The following is a 22562-nucleotide window of genomic DNA, read 5'->3' as shown; positions in this document are numbered from 1 at the left end:
TTTCATAGCTGTCCTGCAGTCATGGCCAATGTGAAGATATACAAAACATTGTCAAAATAGATTAGTGAATCTATTCCCTGTCTCTTACTTTAACAGCCTGTACCAGGCTGTAGCATGTAGGCTCTGGAACCTATTCCAGTACACAATATACCTACTTGACTTGCGTCTCGAATTCCTACCAAGAAAATCTTTTCTCCTGTTGCACAACTTCATCACAATTTAGTTTACCATCTGTCTGTGATGAAAGAAGGCCCATGAAGGAGTGCTAAGACCATATTCAGTTTCACAAGTGCAGATCAATCGTAATAATCTCAAAAGAATACATTATCGCTACACTACAAGTGTGTTGTTCTGTACTTCATCTATGAACCCAAATTCAACAATTGAAAAGAAAACATAACATTTTCTGTGCTGGAAGAGAAGGAAAACGGCCAAATTTCAAGATAAAGATCTTTATTCTAGGTATTGGAACCTTCTCAGACTGCTTGGAGAGCAACACAACAGAACACAATACAGCCAGTCACAGAATTATGAACTGTGTAATCCAAGTGACATGGTTATCAACAGTGTGTGAAGATAGGGAAACATAGGACATTTTGGTTCAGTCGTAGGATGTTGAGAGTGGCTTGTAGTGGCTATGTGAGGTTGTTTTGGGAGATTTCCCACATTCATCTTGTAGAATGATGGTCCAGGTTACAATTTATGCAAACAACCTAAAAAATGTAGTTTTCAAAATGCATTTTGTTAAACTTTAGTTATGCCAGTCAGCCTCAAATAAATAGATGGCGTGAAAATATTGCAATAAATCCAATAACATGCTCAGAGGTAAATTTTTGTGAGCAAACAGTTTTACATGTGGTATCAAAGTTGAGCAACCTTTTTTAAAGCTTATTTGCTGTTCCTCCACCTGGAGAAGTATTAATCAGTGGAATTTTTGTTGCTTTTTTTTTTACAACCAACAGAATTTTCTGACGTGTATTGATTATTATTAGTTTTTCCCCCGTTTCAGATTTCTGATTTTCGGGGTCAACATAATGTTATTGGTACATGAACAAAAAAACCTTCTGTGAATGAATGTTTTCTAGCTTTATTTCCTAACTGGGTGGATACAATGGATTTAGTCATACAGGGATTAAATTCCAAATCATTAAATCAAAGAGTAGTAATAGTCAAAAACAAAGATGACGTGACTTACCAAATGAAAGTGCTGGCAGGTCGACACACACACAAACAAACACAAACATACACACAAAATTCAAGCTTTCGCAACAAACTGTTGCCTCATCAGGAAAGAGGGAAGGAGAGGGAAAGACGAAAGGATGTGGGTTTTAAGGGAGAGGGTAAGGAGTCATTCCAGTCCCGGGAGCGGAAAGACTTACTTTAGGGGGAAAAAAGACAGGTATACACTCGCGCTTGCGCGCGCGCGCGCGCACACACACACACACACACACACACACACACACACACACACACACACACACACACAGACACATCCATCCGCACATACACAGACACAAGCAGACATTTGTAAAGGCAGAGAGTTTGGGCAGAGATGTCAGTTGAGGTGGAAGTACAGGGACAAAGATGTTGTTGAAAGACAGGTGAGGTATGAGCGGCGGCAAATTGAAATTAGAAATTAGCGGAGATTGAGGCCTGGCGGATAACGAGAAGAAAGGATATACTGAAGGGCAAGTTCCCATCTCCGGAGTTCTGACAGGTTGGTGTTAGTGGGAAGTATCCAGATAACCCGGACGGTGTAACACTGTGCCAAGATGTGCTGGCCGTGCACCGAGGCATGTTTAGCCACAGGGTGATCCTCATTACGAACAAACACTGTCTGCCTGTGTCCATTCATGCGAATGGACAGCTTGTTGCTGGTCATTCCCACATAGAAAGCTTCACAGTGTAGGCAGGTCAGTTGGTAAATCACGTGGGTGCTTTCACACGTGGCTCTGCCTTTGCCGACTGACATCTCTGCCCAAACTCTTTGCCTTTACAAATGTCTGCTTGTGTCTGTGTATGTGCGGATGGATATGTATGTGTGTGCGAGTGTATACCTGTCTTTTTTTTCCCCCTGAGGTAAGTCTTCTGCTCCCAGGATTGGAATGACTCCTTACCCTCTCCCTTAAAACCCACATCCTTTTGTCTTTCCCTCTCCTTCTCTCTTTCCTGACGAAGCAACCGTCGGTTGCGAAAGCTCGAATTTTGTGTGTATGTTTGTGTTTGTTTGTGTCTATCGACCTGCCAGCACTTTTCGTTTGGTAAGTCACATCATCTTTGTTTTTAGAAATAAGTAGTTAGTTACAAACCTGTTCAAATGACTGAAAAGATTGGAACTGTGTGACATTTTTGACAACCATCAGTATTTCGACAGGTAAACATAGTCATTCTCGAGGCACAAATACAAGAATTAAAGCACTGCAAAAATAAATTTTAGCCCTCAATTGATGGGGCTACACTGACAAAGAATCACAATACAGTATCTGCATAAAGCGATACTAATTCATGGCACGTGTGTCGTCTTTCTGCGTATATGCCATGTTGCGGTTCTCAGTTGGCATAGCCATATCTACTGTAGGTTTCAATTTTTTCTCACTGTGCTCTCTCGCATTTGCACCTCGAAAATGACAGGATGTCCACCTGTTGAAATATTGGTGGTTGTTGCAGGTGCCGGCCAGCTGCATTCCTGCAACTTGTTTGAACTTGTGGTAAAAATATTTTTTAAATGTTATCCGTATAGTCTTTCGCTCGAGTGACACTTCCCAGATTTATTGTGAATTTGATCTTTGACTGGTGGAACTAACTGAGTGCGTGTGCTCTGACAGTAGCAGTCCGGGCTCCGGTTCGCTGCCGAGCACCCCGGCGAAGGCACCGCCGTCCCCCGGCCGCGCGGCTCGTCAGCAGTCTCCCCCGGCCACTGCCGCAAGTAGCAGTGGGAATGGCAGTGGCGGTGGCAGCAGTGGCGGCAGCAGCAACAGCAGCAGCGTCAGCACTGGCAGTGCCAACAGCAACAACAACAACAACAACAGCACCGGCACCAACAGCAACAGCAGCACCACCAGCAATACCAGCACCAGCGTCAGCCCGGCCAGTGCCAACAACAGCAACAGCAACAACAACAATAGCAACAACAACAACAACAACAACGTTCCCGACCCGACGCTTTTCCCGTTTCTCAGTCGTCGACTCGCACTGAGTACCACCCCGCAGTCGGGATCCCCCCCGCCATCGCAACCCTCCGCCCAAGTGAGCCGCGACGACAGCCTCGACGATGTGGATGCTGCGGCGGCGATGCTAGCTCTGAAGCACGCGCATCTCCGTATACCGCGCAGAGGTGAGACTCTACAGTTGTAGCACGGTTTGGCACATTACGTTTGAGGTCCGAAGTTGCGATGTTGTTGCCGCGAGAACTGTCTGCGGGCAGCGTCACAGTCCCCTGCTCTGTATAGTAACAGAAAATTGAGAATGAGTTCTCATTTTCCGGCAGGACGTATACCTTGCAGATTAAAACTGTTTGACAAACTGTGGCTCAAACTCAGAAACTTTACCTTTTGCAGGCAAGTGCTCTTTCAACTTAAGCTATCCACTTGTGACTAATGACCCACTCTCACCACTTCACGTTTGTAAATACCGCTTCTCTTGTGTTTCAAACTTCACAGAATTGCTCCTGCATACATTGGTGGACTAGCACTGCTTTTCTCAATTGAGTAATGCTAAGTGCAATTAAATTGGCATTGATAGACTTGAGGCTCCCGGATATTTCTTAGAGTTCTTTACACGAAGAAGTTCAGTTAAATTCAAAAGCATAAGAATCTTGAAAAGAGCTTTAACTTTCGTAGCTAGTATAGTAACGTATTTTTGTCTCGATTAAATATGTTAAATGACAAAAATTTTAGTGCAGTTATGGTACAGCTCACTGGAGGAGCTCGACGGTGGATCATCGGTGAAGCTACAAATTCTAGCAAGAACAAAACCGGCAACTTTGCGATTGCAAGGCTCGTGTTCTACACACTCGGCTAAATGTGACTCTGTTTAAATGGTTTAAATGTTTGCTACTTGACAGTGCTTGTAAATCTTCAAAGGTGATTTTTCAGTTTATAACTCTTACTATACCCCAACAGAACAAATAGTCCTGTCACGGGGAAAGCTAAATATAACACTATACTGCATTGCATATTATATCAACATACAATGTGTATTACCAGATGTGGTACTACAATGCAGTAAATGTTACCCTCTGGGAGGATTTAAGTAAAACTGACCACGAGTTACCTAATGGGTTTGGCTTATCGAACCTGAATTCAGTTCTACAGAAGAAACCAGAAAGCTAAAGATTGAAATTTGGAAAATTTGCGTAACCGAGTTTACTTAATTGAAATAAAAATCGGTTGCCAGCTTTTTTATATAATCTGTGTAGAGTTATGATAAAGGAAAGCTACTATTACTTCTTTCTCAAAGTAGTGCAATGAAGTCTACCATAATCGGACAAATGGTACAGTAATGCTAGCAGTTATAAATAATTTATTCAAGTTCTCACAGAAACAGTTACAGCTTATTTCTTCTCAGTAGTAATTACTTTGTTATATATGAATTGTGTGTTCACCAAAAGTTATGAAAGTCAGTATTGAACCAGAAATGGGCATGGGCTTAGTCCTATTTCAATAGTTACGTTCCAAATAGTACAAATATAATTAAGTCACTTGCAATAGGATATTTACACTAATTAAGAAGTAATACTGTTTTTATGGATAAGAGCAATTAAAATAACTTCAACTTCAATGAGCAAAATTGTTGTTGGGGGGGGGCTGTCGAACTGATTTTCCAATTTTTATCACACAAAGTACACAAAACTCAAATTTTACTTCTACTGCAATTACTATATTCATTATTCAAGTAGGTTTATTCATTTTAAGCAACTCAGAATTGGAGACTCTTAAACTGCTCATTAGCATAAAGCAAACTAAACACACTTTTCTGAGACAGTTTGTAAGGTGCAAATTTTGGTAGTATTCTTTTATTCATTTCACTCAAATTGCATAGCTTTTAAAACAGTTAATGCTGGCAATTTTCTCTCTATAATTTTAAGTAAGACTTCAAGTGCATTTACACTCTAACTTCAAGACAACATGCTGTCTTATTGCCATTAATGCAACCAGTAATTTTCACTAACAAAATTCAATGCAGTTTATCTTTAGAGCACAAACACTTTGAAATAAAACAAATCAGTCACTATGGAGGTTTTCATAAATGAAACACTAACTTCCTCCATTAACTTCAATTGAAATCACAGTATCTTTAGATATCTTTTTGCATTCAGAATTGTGCAAATAATCAACAATTTATTTTCATTAGATTTTAACACACAGGATACTTGGATGTCAGTAGTTTTGTGGAGTGGGTCCTAAGAGGTATCGTGAGAGGAACCAAATCGAGGATTGGACACAAGTTTCAGATAATTTATCTGATTATTGCAAATTAAACAACACTTAAATGTATTGGTTCATACTTTGACAGAATTCTGACCTCTTATAACTGCCGAAGTGATTGCGCAATATTGGTGACGAATACATAATGGATACTGGTCTCTTCTCTGGGTGTAATTGGCTCTATTATCGTCTTCTTGGCGATGACATTTCCAACATTAGAGCCTTTTCCATTAATAGAGCACCATTTTATAGCCGTACACACATCTGAGGCCTTTCCATATTACATCCAGGTACTGGAAGCGTCACACAGCACCTGTGCAGTCCACTATGTTGCTGCTCAGACCAAAATTATCCAGTAGCTAGCTGCCAACTGACTGCTGACTGTGCTCTCTCACTTGGCGCCCAGACTGAGCGCCACATCCATCTTTTCTTAGTGCGCCAACTCATTTCTGTTACAGATGGGAACTACTGTTGCTTTTCATTTTATACAAGTCCCTAGGTATGAACCAGCTTATACATAGTTGTAAACAGACATCTTGTAAAAATCTTAATATTTAAATATATCTAAAAACAAACTGGCAGGTCGATAGACACACAAACAAACACAAACATACACACAAAATTCAAGCTTTCGCAACCAGCGGTTGCTTCATCAGGAAAGAGGGAAGGAGAAGGAAAGACGAAAGGATGTGGGCTTTAAGGGAGAGTGTAAGGAGTCATTCCAATCCTGGGAGCGGAAAGACTTATCTTAGGGGAAAAAAAGGACAGGTATACACTCGCACACACACCCATATCCAACTGCACATACACAGACACAAGCAGACAATTGTAAAGGCCTTTACAAATGTCTGCTTGTGTCTCCCTTAAAGCCCACATCCTTTCGTCTTTCCCTCTTCTTCCCTCTTTCCTGATGAAGCAACCGTTGGTGGCGAAAGCTTGAATTTTGTGTGTATGTTTGTGTTTGTTTGTGTGTCTATCGACCTCCCAGTGCTTTCGTTTGGTAAGTCACATCATCTTTGTTTTTAGATATATTTTTCCCACGTGGATTGTTTCCCTCTATTATATTAATATTTAAATATATTAACATGTCAGTACAAAAGCCACATAATTACATAACATTTTCCTCCAACTAATACAAAGAATGTAAATAGTAAAGAGAGAAAATTTTTTGTAACTTTCCACTTCATTACAATAGGTCAGAGACATTACATAGTGAAAAATACTTACTAGACATTGAACAGAATTAATCAGTATAAATATGTACAGTATTAATTATGGTGTTAAAAGTTCTTGCTTCATTTTCTCGCTTCCTTTCTTTTTGGCATCTGTAGCTGACGAATTTTCAGTTACAATACAATGCTGGTATCATCTGTAAAGATAGTAAATTTACATTGATCACTCCCAGCTGCAGCAGATGATATATATAAATCAGGAGCAGTAAAATAAATGACCCAGGACAGAATCTTTAAGCACTTAATGGAGAATAGTCTACTCTTTGTTGCAACAACTACTATCTATTTGCATTTCATAGCATCCAAGAATACTTTCTGTTTCCTGCTGCTAAGGTGGAATTTATGCAGGTTACTTACAAAACCAGTACTCGCATTTGAATGGTATTGGAATTGAGGCATGTTTTAACATATTTTTCATATTTTGAAGGGTTTGAATGAAGTTACTAAACTAATAATGACAGAAATGAGATTGAAGATGAACAAAACATGTTTGAAACGCGTTGCATTATGTTAGATTAAACATAAAATAAAAAGCGACTGATAGCAGAAACTTGAAATAAATAATTTTCCCACACAGTCACAGTTTACAAACAGTAGCCATTATGGCTGAAAATAATTATTCTCAAGACGTTAATAATCATGTGTAAATGCAAACCATTAACACTTACGATGATAATAGTGGTCACTGGAGTAAAACAATGTTTATCCATTCTCTCCATGCACTTGAAACAGTTTCTCTCATAAGTAGATTACAAAAGTTACTGCACTTGTTTATTATGCTACATTGTTGAGGAATATTGCCGACGCAGACACCAGTATTGTGTAGATGAGTAGTTACAGTTGCCACAATTCCACTATTGACAGCTCTGTGTGTAATCAGAAGTGGGGTTGTTGAATTAATCCTCCAGCTGCAGGTGATGCAGATGTGGGCATTCAGATCTTTGCGGGCAATTTTGCAGGGCCTACGATTATAATAATTTTTGCTGTGTTTGCACAGTGGAAGTTGCAGTTTTCCCATTGAATACTTTTCTGTTGCTTTGGAACATCATAGGCTGCTACTTATCCACTAAATCTTTTTCTGTTACGCTGGAACATTGGAGGTTGCTGTTTTCCCATCTAAAACATTTAGAATCGTGTTTTCACGTTCTCCAGTCTCTCTCGTATACTTACACGTATACCTTCTTGTGGCAGCATTTTTGTATCCATATTCCTGAGCTTGTCTATGGAACCTTGCTGGAAGATATACAACACCAAGAAAACTTATCAAGAAATTTTTTCTGTTTGTAAAAGTTGAACTTGATATTCACGTTTAACACATTATTTACATCTACATCCAAACTCCGCAATCCACCATACGGTGCATGGCGGAGGGTACCTCGTACCACAACTAGCGTCTTCTCTCCCTGTTCCACTCCCAAACAGAATGAGGGAAAACTGACTGGCTATATGCCTCTGTATGAGCCCTAATCTCTCTTATCCTATCTTTGTGGTCTTTCTGCGAAATGTAAGTTGGCGGCAGTAAAATTGTACTGCAGTCAGCCTCAAATGCTGGTTCTCCAAATTTCCTCAGTAGCGATTCACGAAAAGAATCAATTGAAAATAAACTCGAAAGTGTATTTTTTTTTTTTTTTTTTTTTTTTTTTTTTTTTTTTTTTTTTTTTTTTTTTTTTTTTTTTACATTCCTATAATTCTACCCTTACAGCCATTTTAACTGTCGAGTGAATATATCCCATGATTTTGTATAGAAAATCATGTACTGTTAGAGGGTTAACTGCAATAGCTTCATAGGCTGACTTATAAGTGGCTATAATCCATTTCACTTCCAGAAGTTCACTTCTAGTTTTCATTGGTAAATACATGAAATTGTCTCACTGGACTCAGATTTGAGGGGAAGTCCAGTTATGCAGAATTAGGTTTTTTGTGATTTTCCTAAATACAGAGGACTTCAGAAGATAAGTTGCACATGTTTCCTACCCTGTGTGTAGTGCATGGTCAAAAGAGAGTACATGTTCAGGGTTTCGTGCGGATACAGTAGTGTCGTTACCTGTGTCAATTTGAAGTGTACTGCAGCATTCAAGAAAAGTTACTTGGCCTGTCTGATAATGTGTAACTTACATTTTGAAGTACGTTTATAGCTTCATCCTTCCCCAATCTGAACTTGTGGTCATTCTCGAATGACCTCATCGATAAGGTATTAAACCCTAATCTTCCCTTTTTTTAAGTTGATACACTGTTTAAAAAATTAGGATGATAAAGTGTACAATTTTCTGAAACTGAACAATTTTATTTAGAGTTGTTTTTCTGCAGCTGTGCATTATAAATGAGCCAGAAAATCTGGTAATGATTTACAGAGTCACACCAATCATGTTAAATAAAATGAACCTCTTTGATCCAGACAGTGGGAAATACTTAAAGAAAAAAAAGGCAACTGGTTAATTTTGATCACTAAATGTGTGATAAAACTTCCCACCATTGTGTAAACTGTACTGTAGTCATAAATGTCATGTTACAGATGACTGGTACAAAAGGCTGCGTGAAGAAACCTCTGAAGCTGTAGGACTTCGCAAGAAAATGAGAGTATCATCTAGACCTGGCCAGGTAAGGAACATTGAGCTATTGGAAAGTTAGTGGAGACTGCTGTGAATGTTTGTGTGACCTCAAAAAGGACTCAATGTTGCCAAAATACTTTAATTTTCCGGAATGGAAATTTTGGCATAACATAAGAGACAAATATGTTGGTTTGTCTCTACGATGGAGGGAAGTGTGTGACCACAATCTGGCACTTACCAACACTCAGTTTTATGCCCCCCCCCCTATTCCCACTACCACCATCCCCTTCACCCTGTTGCATCCTCAGAACACAACTTAATCCTTAACACAGTTCTACTGCGCTTGGATATGGTACACACATGTAATATTTGTTCTTTACCCACTTCATTTAACAATAATTACTTTTATAACATTGGAAGACTATTTTTAATATTCTGTGGTTTTTTCCATCCTCTGTGGTGTGGAAACTATTAATCCTAGAGCAAAAATGAATGGAATCTTTTTTGTAGGAAATTTGATATAGTTTAATTTTCTACTGGGAAACATTTCTGCTGGAAACTGCAATTTTCAAGTTATTAGAGAAATGGCAATAGTGTACCACCTCCAAGATGAGCTTGACAGGTGAAAAGCTGTGGCAGTCAAATGAACCTATTGGTCAGTTTGCCTTTATGACAGTGGTAAAAAACTTTTGTTCAGCACTTTAGATGATTAATTTAACTTCAAAACAAAAGCTTTTTGGTTAAGTATCAAACTAATGTGGCCAAATTTCAGCCAAGGCGTACCTTAAGGGAAAAAATGCATGTTTACTGTTCAATGTATGCATGTAACTGTTAAAGGGGGACTCATCTCTGCAGTGAGCTATGGACTCTTTCAAACACCCCTAGATCATATTGTCAATCCTAAAAAGTTTGTACAATTTTCTGTTGCAGTTCTTCAGTTGTACCAAAGGAAGAGCTGTACACTTCACTTTTGAGACGGGTAAAATTTGAGCCCAATTAGGTGGACTTCATCGAAAAGTTTACATTTCAGTTACATTTGAAATAACCAGCACAGTATTTGATACCAAAGTCAGTGACAGCTCGTAACCACACTTTCGTTTTTATCCCAGTGAAGTCTCATTTGTGAATCTGTGTTTACCGGATTGTTTCTGCTTTTGTTGTTATGTACTCTCACATGTGTCAGTTGTGGCTATTAATTGTGATTCATCACACACACAGAATGTCGCAAATTGCCTTAAATAGAAATGAATTGTTTCTTCTGTTAATATTTAGGGACAAATAAGATTGAGAAATTTATTTCTGTTGCAGGAGAATTGCTGTCATACTTATTTTTAAAGAAAAAGCAATAAATTAGCACAATCATTACGTTTAGATTTACTTTTAAAGGTCGCACCAAAAGCCCGAGGTGAATCAAATAATGTCTGAGGGACGGGGAGACAATGCCAAATGATATATTGCTTGTGTGGAAAAATGTTCTTGAAACATCTCTAGTTCAAACATCAACAAAAGAAAATTCAAATGAGGAGACTGATAAGTTACGAGAGAGAATCAAGGTTGCTAGACAAAAAAGAAAGAGAAAAATCACCGAAGTATGAATATTAGCTGTAAGACTTGCAGCTTAAGTAGACACATACAGTGCAAACTGCTTTTGTCCGTCCCTTAAGAGATCGCATGCATTCGGAAACTTCTGGTTTCACACTTGCTGATTGCGAATTGGAGGTAAAACGCAATACTCACATTTAATTTGTAGACGGATGGCCCCAAATGCCATATATAGAGGCCTTCAAACGCCAAGCAAGGCAGAGTCCAGCAGTCGGAAGAGTTCTTGCCTTGGATGACTCACAGCCTACAGTAGAAGCGTTGTGAGTGAACATTATCTTCATTTAATCTTGTATACTTAGAAGGACTTGGAAAATGCTTGCCTATATATACTTCTGGACTAGGATTATTGGTTCCCATTGTACATTTGTCTGCATATAGTTACGCCTGTGTGTCATTTGTGATAAGTACTTGAACTTAAGGGTTCAATTAAAGCAATAAAATGTGGCACTTCCATGGTTTGTGGCCTGTAGTACCAGACATTACTGTGTTTACCCAAATCTTAGTAAAGTTATAGGACAGGGTGGCCTTTTATTCTGGTAATTTATTGGAGAATCTAGTAACCCTCATCTACGTTTTTATAAACCTATGTCTGTGCTCTTCCACATTTTCGTTGCTTGCACATGAAGAAGCAATAAAAAGCCGAGCAGTAAACCAGCCCAGAGTGTTATTTCTCCTATCATCTACATATATACCTTCTTAGCCTAACATCCAAGCCCTTCTATACAGTCACCATCTACAGAGACCAGGAAAATCTCAGCCTGACACCATCTCTGTTTCATTCTTGTATGCATCTGCTTGTGTACCAAGAAAAGTGTGTCCTTAAATCCCACATCGCCTCTGACTACGACAGTTGCCATTTTTAAAAATATCGGGAATCCGGTATATCAATATTTAAAAAAATGTTGTTATTGGCCTTTGATAGATTGAAAAAAGTGTAGATATATTGACAGAAAAAATTATAGACATACGTACCTATAAAAATATCTGCTCCACATTGTGAATGTATTGCCAGTTTTAGAGCTGTATATTTAAGTACGATGGTAATCCCAAAAGTAAGGTCCCCTGGTTTTTTTGTAAGTACATAGACCTGTTTATTTCTACAATAGTTTACATCAATTTACAGCTTGAACATTTAGCTATTTTTTGACATAATCACCATTTCTGTCAATGCATTTTTGTAGACGCTGTGGCAGTTTTTGTATGCCCATGTCATACCAGCTCGCCGCCATGCTGTGCAGAAAGTTATGAACCTCTTCTTTCACCTCGTCGTCAGAGCTGAATTGCTGGGACCACAATTAATGCTGACAGGTACTGTGAGACTCTGAAAAAACTCCAACGGGCAATTCAGAACCGGAGAAGATAAATGTTGAGCAAGGGTGTACTCATTCTCCATGACAACGCTCGCCCGCACATTGCTCGGCAAACCCTTGCTCTCCTGCAACATTTTCAGTGGAACATAATCACCCACTCACCTTATAGTCCTGACTTGGCATCCAGTGACGATCACCTGTTCCCTAGGTTAAAAGAACATTTGGCTGGAAAGCGATTCAGCTCCGACAACGAGGTGAAAGAAGAGATTCATAACTTTCTGAACAGCATGGCGGTGACCTGGTATGACATGGCCATACAAAAACTGCCACAGCGTGTACAAAAATGCATCGACAGAGATGGTGACTGTTGAAAAATAGCTAAATGTTCAAGCTGTAAACTGATGGAAACCACTGTAGAAATAAACAGGTCTATGTACTTTTACTTTTGGGATTACCCTTGTATTAATATATTATTAGATATTCTGTACATCAGTAATCTAGCAGCCTGCTCATCCCCCTTAGAGCAAGAATTGAAAGTAAAATGTTGCATGTTCACACTTGGCGATAACCACATTGATATGAATGGTAACTGCAGGTAAGTGTCATAATAAAAGGTGTCCTGTTGGTCCATTGTTTGGTTCTGTCACATATTGGATTTGTCCGGGAAGACTTCATGTTGATTTCCCTGTTTTTTCACTTCTGCCATCAGCTACCTAGCAGCTGCTGTGTCAAAATTGTGTGGTGAAGTTAAACATTGCAGTGGGCCGAGATATGTGAGCGGAAATGCTGACTTAATCGGCGCTACCAACATTTTCAGTAACTGTTTATGATGAATGCTGATGTGAAGAAACAGCACACTAGTTGTGTTAAAAATTGTGATTAACAATCTGACTTCTTTTTTGTGTCACCTATACTTGCTTCATACAGTCAAAGAGAAAAAGAAAAAAAGAGTATTTGTTTTAGTCATAGTCACACATTCCCCCCCCCCCCCCCCCCCCCCTCCTCTCCCCCCCTACTGGCTACAGATTTTGGTACATAGTGGTATCCTCAGGCTAACTCCTGGCACGAAGTCATCACACTCACTCACCGTGAGCAAATGACAAGCCAACTTGAGAAACGAACGTAATGATGGTAAACCAGGGGAAGCCATGAGGATGTTTCTGTGTACCAAAACTGGTAGCCAGTAGGCAAAATAAAATATTTAGACTGTAGACTAAAAAAAATACTTTATTTGTTCTCATAGCTTTCCTCATAACAGGGCAGGGAGGGATAGAGTTAGGAAGGTCACTCGGATCTCAAGCCGTCTTCACACGGGACAAGTTAGCTGATGTTGACATGGAACAGTACAAGTCTTGTGATGTCACTTTCTGTTATTAATGTCAAGGAAGCATTGCAGCATGTGTGCAAAATACCTGGATTCTCATTAATGGTATTTGCTGTATGTACAGAGATGGTCATATGGTTATATGTATCCATATCAAAATGGTTAATGTACTCAGAGAGATGTGTCTGAAAGGCTATAGTAGTATGCAGGATGCTCTTGCATCATACTTTAGACATGCCAATAAATTTATTTTTGTTGTTGTTTGATTTTGTTTTTTGAGATACGTGTGTTCTAACTCGTCATTCGTACAAAAAGAAATTTTGACCTCAGACTTCATGAACAAATTGGTGATTTTTCAGCAATACTTTCTGAATACGGTGTTCTGCCTTATTTTTCTTCAGAGATTTCTGTGTTTCTTGAGTTGGCCTCAAGCTTGTTTTTTATTTTTGTACAAAATCTGTCACTTTGTTTCTGTTGATAACAATCATTTTTTGCTATAGTGTTTGAAGGTATTATTAGATTTATTTGTTGTGTAAGTGAAATACATGCTGTTGTATCTGTTTTATTGATGGTGGAGTCTAGACAATTTGTAGTGTTGATTTTGTGTCTGTTTTATTTGTCATATCACTCGAATACATAGTCGGCTGTGGAAGACGGCCATAGTTAGTGGTATACCGGTTGCAGTTTATTTGTGCTGTGTGCTTTATTTCTCTGTACTGTGTTTGTTTTCTACATTAGAATGTTTGAAACTGGCACTGAAAGTGATAGGGCTCTAAACAGAGCTTATTGCAGCAGACTAATGGAGAACATGTGAATGTATTCAAGAACAGGATTACACAACTCTCACTATTGCATTAAGCATGCAGGTAATGTCAGGCATTGCCTCCCTATGGTGCTCAACAATTCTAGGCTGTTGATCAGTTTGTTATTGTGAGCCAGGTGTAAACACATCCATTTGTTGTTAAAACAATCTTATTCACTATTGTTAACAGGCTCGTTCATAGGTGTGGGACAGGCCCTACAAAAATTTTTTTTATAGTAATTAACTCACAAAAACACCATTTTAGAAAAAAAAACCTGTAACATAATGTTCAAGATTTGTTATTTAATTGTATAAAATCTTACAGTACATATTTGTTTACATGCCCATCTTACACGGTCAGTAAGTTAGTATTGATTTTTCCGTATTAAGCTTAATACTGTTAAAGAGTACTTTCCACCAGACACATTTTGCATTTTATTTATAAAGCACCTTCTGTGGTACTTCTGGAAACCTGGGCACATACGTATCTACATTGTGGTGTGACTGCACCTAGCTGCCCTACCTTCTCCCCCACCTCGTCCCTATGTGTTCCCACAAGCGGCACTTTATTGTCCCCTAACCCTACCCTGCATCCTTCCCCCTTCCTGCCACAGCCGCCTCCTTATCCCCACCATCCTTGTTGCTTCTCCCATCTGGCGCATATGTTCACAGTCTGGCAGTCTACAGTGGTGTGTGTGTGTGTGTGTGTGTGTGTGTGTGTGTGTGTGTGTGTCCGATGGGGGAAAAACACCTGTGCAGCACAAGAAAAAGGTGGATTCAAAAAAGCAAATAATTGTCAAAAGTGAATGTACAAGGTATGTTCCAAATGCTCCAGGAAGTTTTTATTTTTCTAGAAATAATTTTATTTATTTGTCTGCATTATTGTTATCTCCTTCCAGTTAGTCCCCATTAGGTGTTACACACTTTTGCCAGTGCATCATCAAATCTCTGAAACACTTCTGGAACTCAGTCTTTGGCATATCTCTCATCTCTTTTAATCTCGTCTAAGGTTGCAAAATGGCAACTCTTTAAGGTCCTCTTTATTTTTGTTAACAGGAAAAAGTCACATGGGGCCATATCTGAGGAATATGGAGGTTAAAGCGCCATTACAATGTTGCTTTTTTTTTGCCAGAAATGGCACAAAGAAGCAATGAAGCATACCCAAGTCTAATGTTTCACCACATATCCGGCAAATTTTTTTTTCCTGATTGCTTCCCATAAATGTCTTTGAGCTTGTAAGTAATATTTCTTATTGATTGATTGACCTTTTGACAAGAAGTCGTGATGCACTGTGCCATTAAAGTCGAAGAAAACAGTGAGCTGAACCTTCATATTTGACCACATTTGCAGAACTTTTTGGTCTTGGTGATCCAGAGTGCCTCCTCGATGTCATGGCCGTACACCCATTTTGCATCACCTGTTATGATATTTTTCAGTAGTTCTGCATCATTGTTTACTTCATTTAGTGACTTGTGAGCAACTTCCATTCACCACTATTTTTGTTCGAAATTCAATACGTCTGGCACAAATTTTGCTGTTGCATGTTTCATACCTAAAACACCCAAAAAGATTTCTCGGCATCAGCCAGTTGATATGCCATCATCAGCAGCAGCATCTTCTGTTACTGTGATTCGGCGATTGTTCATTATAACTTTTTCACTTTTTTCCACGTTTTCATCGATTGTTGGCTGGGGCGACCAGAATGTTTATCATCTTCAACTTCTTCGTGGACATCTTGGAAATGCATGTACCACTCGTAAACCCTTGTTTTCCTAATAGTAGACTCACCAAAAGCAATATTCATCATTTCTAAAACTCTGTTAAATTTATTCCATTTTACAGCAAAATTTATTGCAAATCCTTTGCTCCATTTTTAAAACAAGTTGATAACCACCACTCATAAAAACACATGTAATCTTCTGGACATCTGATGACAGACTAAACATCCAATATAGCTATGGGTCTACAGATAGGTTTCAGACATATTTACCAATACAACAAAAAACATTACACAAATAGGACTAACACAACCCACAAAATTAGAAAATTTCTCACACCTTGTACAACAAAAGTTCCTTTCAGTGTCAACCTCCACTAACAACAAAGGGAAAAGCAGTGGCTTATAGAATTGTGAGCAAGAAGCAAAAATGCCATAAATAAATTGTACACCAATTTTATAAGGAAATACTGTTTTTAATGTATAAACACCAATATGTAGTGATGTACTATGCATCCGTATCCCCAGAATGATGACAAAAGGTGCTTTATAAAAAAAAAAAGGCCAAGTGGGTCTTGTGAAATATACTCCATAATTGCAATAGGCTTAAAATGGAAAAAAGCATTAATAATTGATTTTCCAGTAAAATTTATTATTTTTATGATTTGGTGAGATTAAAAAAATAAAAGAATTGAACTCATAAAAGTATTCAACACATTTTATCAACATCATTATGAATAGCTATATTTCTTGTTAGGAAACAAAAGAAAGAACCAACAAATAAGACTAATTTCCTTGTAAAAAATCCATGTTTCGGCTTCAAAAATAATATAAACTGAGTATAAGCAATCACATTTGTTAGGCAAATGCGAGAAATCAAAAGTAATGTATCAACTAAGCAAATTTTACCTGTAATTCCCAGTGAAACGGTCTTAAGATGAAAGTTTTAAATAATCTTATTGGTTAATTGGTTTGTGTTTACACTTCATACTAATGAAGCTAATTAAAAGATCCTCACAACAAAGATATTTTAAAATATTACTTTTAGCACTGACTGACTCCACAATCTTGAGCTTGTGTTCTAAGGTACCGGTTTGAAGCCTCTTTACGATAAACTTCCTTTTGAAAGACCACCTCCCCTGCCATCTGTGTTTGTAAGTGTCAGATACATTCTTAGAGTGATCTCGATATCAGAAAAATGCCTTTGTCGTTTTGTGGGTCTTAGTTTGGAGTCTATCCTACATGAAAAAGATAGGTTTTTATGAAATGTAACTCATTTAAAACTGCCAAATACCCATTGGTCATTCTTTTGAAGATGTGAGCGTTTCTGCAAACTGAAATACACATTTGAGCTGGAGCCAGTGGGAATTCCACACTAGGTGATGTGAAATTTGAGAGGTTAATACTGACTTAATTCATATTGGTTGTTCACTGAAAAACCTACCTGAATAAATCTACAAAAAAATAATTTTTTGTATGCTGTTGACAGGTATAAAGCACACAATATTAAAAGTAAAATATGTTAGTCAAATTAAGTTATTGTGGTGTGGGCATTTTGTGGTGTAGGTTGACTAGATTGCAGTGAAAGTACAGACCTGATCATTAAATGTTTCTCAATGTGGAACATCGGCCACAGTTTTTAATCCTAAAGAAAAACTGTATTTGTTTGTCATACAATATTATCTCTGTCACTCTCGTAAAACGCATTTACAAAACTTGTACCTGCCGATTGTGCACAGACGGAGGAGCGAATGGTGATCACGACATCGCCGAGTGAGGACCACACGTACAGTGCCGCCCTCAACCTATCGGCCCGCTCCTCTGGAAATGTCGCCGTGTCGACTACGCCTGCAGGCCCTCACGGGCCCCACGCCCCGCCTTCCACGACTTCCTCGCCGGACGAGGCTTTCGAGGAAGGTTCTGACTCGGATGACGGGTGAGTGATGACATTGTGGTCTGTGTGACTGGGCAAAGCCACTTTTTTAAGCATGTCACATAAATACGTACGAATAAATCTTTCACTCTTCAATGGAGTTTACACTAATTGAAACATCTTGTTCTTGTGATCTTCAGTCTGAAGCCTGGTTTGATGCAGCTGTCCATGCTACTCTATCGTGTGCAAGTCTCTTCATCTCTGAATAACTACTGCAACTTGCATCCTTCTGGATCTACTTACTGTATTCCTCCCTTGGTCTTTCTCAAAAGTTTTCACCCCCCTTTAATTCCCTCCATTACCAAACTGACAATTCCGTGATGCCTCAGCATGTGGCCTATTTTCAGGTCTGGTTGTGCCATAATTTTTTTTTATGTATTATTATTTGCAATTCGGTTCAGTACCTCCTCATTACTTTCTCAATCTACCCATCCAATCTTCAGCATTCTTCTGTAGTACCACATCTCAAAAGCTGCTATTCTGTTTTGTCTGAATTGTTTTTATTACCCATGTTCCACCTCCATGTGAACTGCACTCCAAGTAAATGTTTTCATGAATGACTTCCTAATGCTTAAATTTCTATTTGATGGTAACCTTTCACTGCTGCAGTCGTGCTCTCTGCATTCTGTGCTGTGGGTGACTTGTGTTACGGCTTTACTGCTTGCCAAATGCTGATACCTGTGCTACTTATCATCTGATTTTAAGAAAACTGTTAGGTGGAAAAATTTGATTTTTACACATCTTACAGTTGATTCATTGCTCAATGAAGGACCAAATTTTTTCGTGTTATTTATCGTAGTTACTGTGCTGTATCAAATTGAGTAAAACATATTTTGAAATTTTAAAGATTTTGCAGAGGTAAAAATGCATCACGTAAACTACTTGTGGTTGATTTTAATTCATTCATTACAGTCAATGAAATGTAGGTAAGATACCAAGTTATTATTTAAAACTGTGAACAGAGTGATATCTCATTTCGTTCTTAAGTTACCGAGTTTTATATGCAAAGAATGGTCGCATGTGACACACCCGTTCACGTCCTGTGCATCGCTAATCGTGTAGTAATAACAGTTGTCATATCTTGTAAATGGTACAAGGTATCAAAATGAGATTTTTTGCAAATTATAGCAAGCAATGAGGCACATATGTTGTTTGATAAATATTAGAAACTTCTTTTATTCACTGAGTTATGGAAGTAACTTGCTGTAACAGTGTGGGCCAGTGAGTTGGGACACATCCAGACATCCATATCACTTTAGGAAAACAAAGTGGCATGCATATACATCTCCACAGCACCTGGGGAATGGAATAGCAGGATTTATCCACACATTCACAGCAGCTAAAGGCTTAAAAAATTTCTGTTTTCCAAAAATACTATCCTTGCTACTGCTAGTCTACATTTTATATCCCCTCTGCTTTGGCTATCTTCAGTTATTTTGCTCCCCAAATAGCAAGACTACTTTTAGTGTTTCATTTTAGTAAGTGGATTCTGTTAGCATTACCCGATTTAATTTGACTACATTCCATTACCCTTGTTTTGCATTTTTTAATGTTCACCTCAAGCCCGCTTTTCAAGACATTATTGTATTTACCAGAGCATAAGATGATCCTGAATATAAGAAGACTCCTTTATATTTAGAGGCTCCTTCAGAAAATTTTATTTTTTAACATATGGCTAATCAAAATAGCAAACTTTTATTGATATAAGATATCTGCTTAAAAAGCTAACATTACACTTACTCTAAACTTGTGTCGTTTGTCTGTCTACATTTTGATGATACAAGGAGAAATAAAATAAACAAAAAGAAATTGTTTACATTAATTTTTTTATTTTCACTGCCTTTTTTGTTTACTTAGTCAGTTGCATGTGATATCACTATTCTTAACCGATATTGTCATCATCCTAACAGGACAGCTGTGAAACTTACAACAAATATTTGGCTGTTGCAATTTCTGAGATTGTGGTTATAGTGCAACTTCAGAATATAGCTGGTATTTTTTCTGAACACACAGTGGATTTTGCTTCTCTACTGGTGTGAGAATTTTGCCTTTTGCTTCCAAATGTATCGTCTACCTGCCGCTCTCTCATTGGCTGCGTAGAACCAGCAGCTGTGACACCCCATATGGTTCCCACCTGCCTTTAGATGACTGGGTGTTTGTGTTGTCCTCATCATTTCACCATCATTCATGAAAGTAGCAAGATTGGACTGAGCAAGAGGTTGGGAATTTGTACGGGCACTGATAACTGCGCAGTTGAGCGCCACACAAACCAATCATCATCATCATCCCCCCACATGGTTCCCACTATACCTCACGGTAAGTGTCAACAGCATTGCTGCGCAAAACGTGCAAATACACCACTGGCCCCATCTCCTGCAGAAATGCATATTATTGTTGAATATGTCCAGTTTTAAAGTCAGTTTGATTCAGAGTAAAATGGATTTAGGCAAACTGAAGGTTAAACATGGTAGACGTTCATAAAAAGCTAAAGTACACAGTATACATTCCCATGGTTGGCTCCACAATGAAATTTCTGCCTGCTTAATATGCAATTAAGGTAAATTGAAGAGTATTACAGAATTTGTCTGCAAATGGATGCTGCTACTAGCCAGCTCAATGATGTACTTCAAAATAACACCACCACTTGTGCTCTATATCATCTGTGGTCCAAGTTTTATTTACCCATTATAATATAGAGAGATAAAGAAAGGTTTGTTAATTAACTCGTACATGCCGCTACTGTATGTAAACAGGTTTGGCTGACATATGATTGTTGCTTTGCAAATGGTGTGTGTGTGTGTGTGTGTGTGTGTGTGTGTGTGTGTGTGTGTGTGTGTGTGTGTTGGTGGGGAGGGGGGGGGGGTGTTTTTGTACACTCTTATAAAAAATGTTAACCAAAAATTTAAAAGGAAAAAAAAACACATTCTGCCACTCTCTTCATTCCTGTCGTTTCACTGGCCACCACACACTTTATTCTGAAGGCTGCACACCATGCACTTCCATTTCATTTCCTTTATTTAAGTCAGTCAGTTATATTTTGGAACTAACAATGATGTTAGAAAAAGACAACCATTTACCTATTAATTGGCACTGTGGAGCAGGAGATATGTACTTAAATAAGTAAGAAAGTGAACATTGTAACCCAACTTTAAAACAGTGTTTATATGCTTACGTGATGCCAAATACTTTGCTTTTTCAGTGAATGATAGCCTTTCCTGATACCACTATTTATATCTCATCTAGTAACTTCCGTTATAATAATTTGCTACAGAACTGACGGAAAAAACACTCGACTGGGTCGCGGAGCGACTGTCGACACCGTACCGTCGGTGACGTCTGCGCACCGCATCCTCTACAACCGCCAGGATCGAGGGGACACCTCGGACGAGGAGCGGCGCAAGATCGCGGAAGGTGCCGATGCCCTCCTCAACTTGGCCGGGATTCGCACTGACGGAGGAGCGCTCTCCCCTCCCACCTCACTCGTGGCACCGAGCCCTGCTCCACCGCCACTGCAGAATCCAGCTCCGGCACCACAGGCGACTCAGCCTCCGCCTTCTTCGGTGTATTCTGGCCCGAGGAGCAGGCGCCGCAAGAAACCGCCTCCGCCGTCGTCACGGGCCGTTGCGACCCAGAAGTACCAGCACCACCGTTCCTCGTCGGGACACGGGAGTGGTTCGCACGGAGAGAAGAGGGGTAGTGGCTCCTCCACCACTTCGCGGAGGTAGGGCCACTCGCACCGTGGCTGTAGTGCGGTAGTGGCCACTCGGAGTGGCGTGTCGGCTCCCTGGGCGTTTTGAGAAAGTTCGCGTATAGCGAGTTGGAACCACCCGGGTCGTACACGGACCGAGGGAGAAAAATGTGAGTCCACTTTTTTCGTGGTTGTGTGGGGGCTTGACCGGTCTTTCTAATTTTGTTTTAATACACGCCTTCTCGTAATCTGCCGTCTCTTCTTTCTCACAAAAATACTGCTTATTGGCTTGTGTTATGCTGCACACAACTTTAGCAGAATAAAGCAATTCGTAACACCTTGACTTAATGGGATTTGCTCATTCAGTTAACTCTTAACCAAAGAATTTGGTTGTCCTGTTGAAAATTTGGCTTTCTTTAAGTCATCGAAGGTCTTCCTTACCTCTGTTCTTGTGTGATGCATTTATCTCGTGCATTCAAAACAGTAATGAGATTCCCATTCAATTAATATATGAGGAATATAATGGCTTTCAGTTAGTGGATTGATACAAGGTTTCCTAGTATCACAAAACAAAACAATTTTGTCTCAATTGTTTTCAGAACATACTTCCAATTGGTTTAATAACTTTCTTGTACACATGCATGTGCAGTTACATGCCAGTTACATATATGCATTTTACTTTTTTATGTTGCTAGGAAAGCTTCTGTTGCCTTTTTGGTTAGCTCCAGAATTTTTTTTTTTTTTAAAGGTAAACTTTAGGAATACTGTCAATAATCTTCCTAGGAAAATGATGTTAATAAAGTTCTGAGCAGTTTTCTTGAAAAGAGATTCACTGGCAGTCCTGTTTTGCCAGCAATTACAAAATTGTGGAATTATCTGTGTTGTATTTTCCTTCTGTAGTTTGTTATTAACACGTTCCTGTAGCATTACAAAATTGTAATCCTGGAAAATTTATCTGTGTGGAAATTTTAAAAAAGAT

At 38.9% G+C, this 22562-nt stretch overlaps 1 protein-coding gene across 1 annotated transcript in view; it reads left to right on the top strand.

Annotated features, from left to right (window-relative positions):
- Nucleotides 1-22305, top strand: part of LOC126106458 (hepatocyte nuclear factor 3-alpha-like) — a 428368-nt gene extending 406063 nt beyond the window's left edge. Inside the window, exons 6-9 of the mRNA XM_049912745.1 lie at nucleotides 2826-3334; nucleotides 9171-9256; nucleotides 17702-17898; nucleotides 21167-22305. Coding sequence (XP_049768702.1) covers nucleotides 2826-3334; nucleotides 9171-9256; nucleotides 17702-17898; nucleotides 21167-21620 — 1246 coding nt within the window. The 3' untranslated portion in view covers nucleotides 21621-22305. The remainder of the gene's footprint in view (nucleotides 1-2825; nucleotides 3335-9170; nucleotides 9257-17701; nucleotides 17899-21166) is intronic.
- The last annotated feature ends 257 nt before the right edge of the window (nucleotides 22306-22562 follow it).

Source organism: Schistocerca cancellata, chromosome 10 (assembly GCF_023864275.1).
Source record: "Schistocerca cancellata isolate TAMUIC-IGC-003103 chromosome 10, iqSchCanc2.1, whole genome shotgun sequence".
Classification (NCBI taxonomy): domain Eukaryota; kingdom Metazoa; phylum Arthropoda; class Insecta; order Orthoptera; family Acrididae; genus Schistocerca; species Schistocerca cancellata.
The sequence above is the reverse complement of the archived record's forward strand: the minus strand, read 5'-3'. Positions and strand labels throughout refer to the sequence as shown.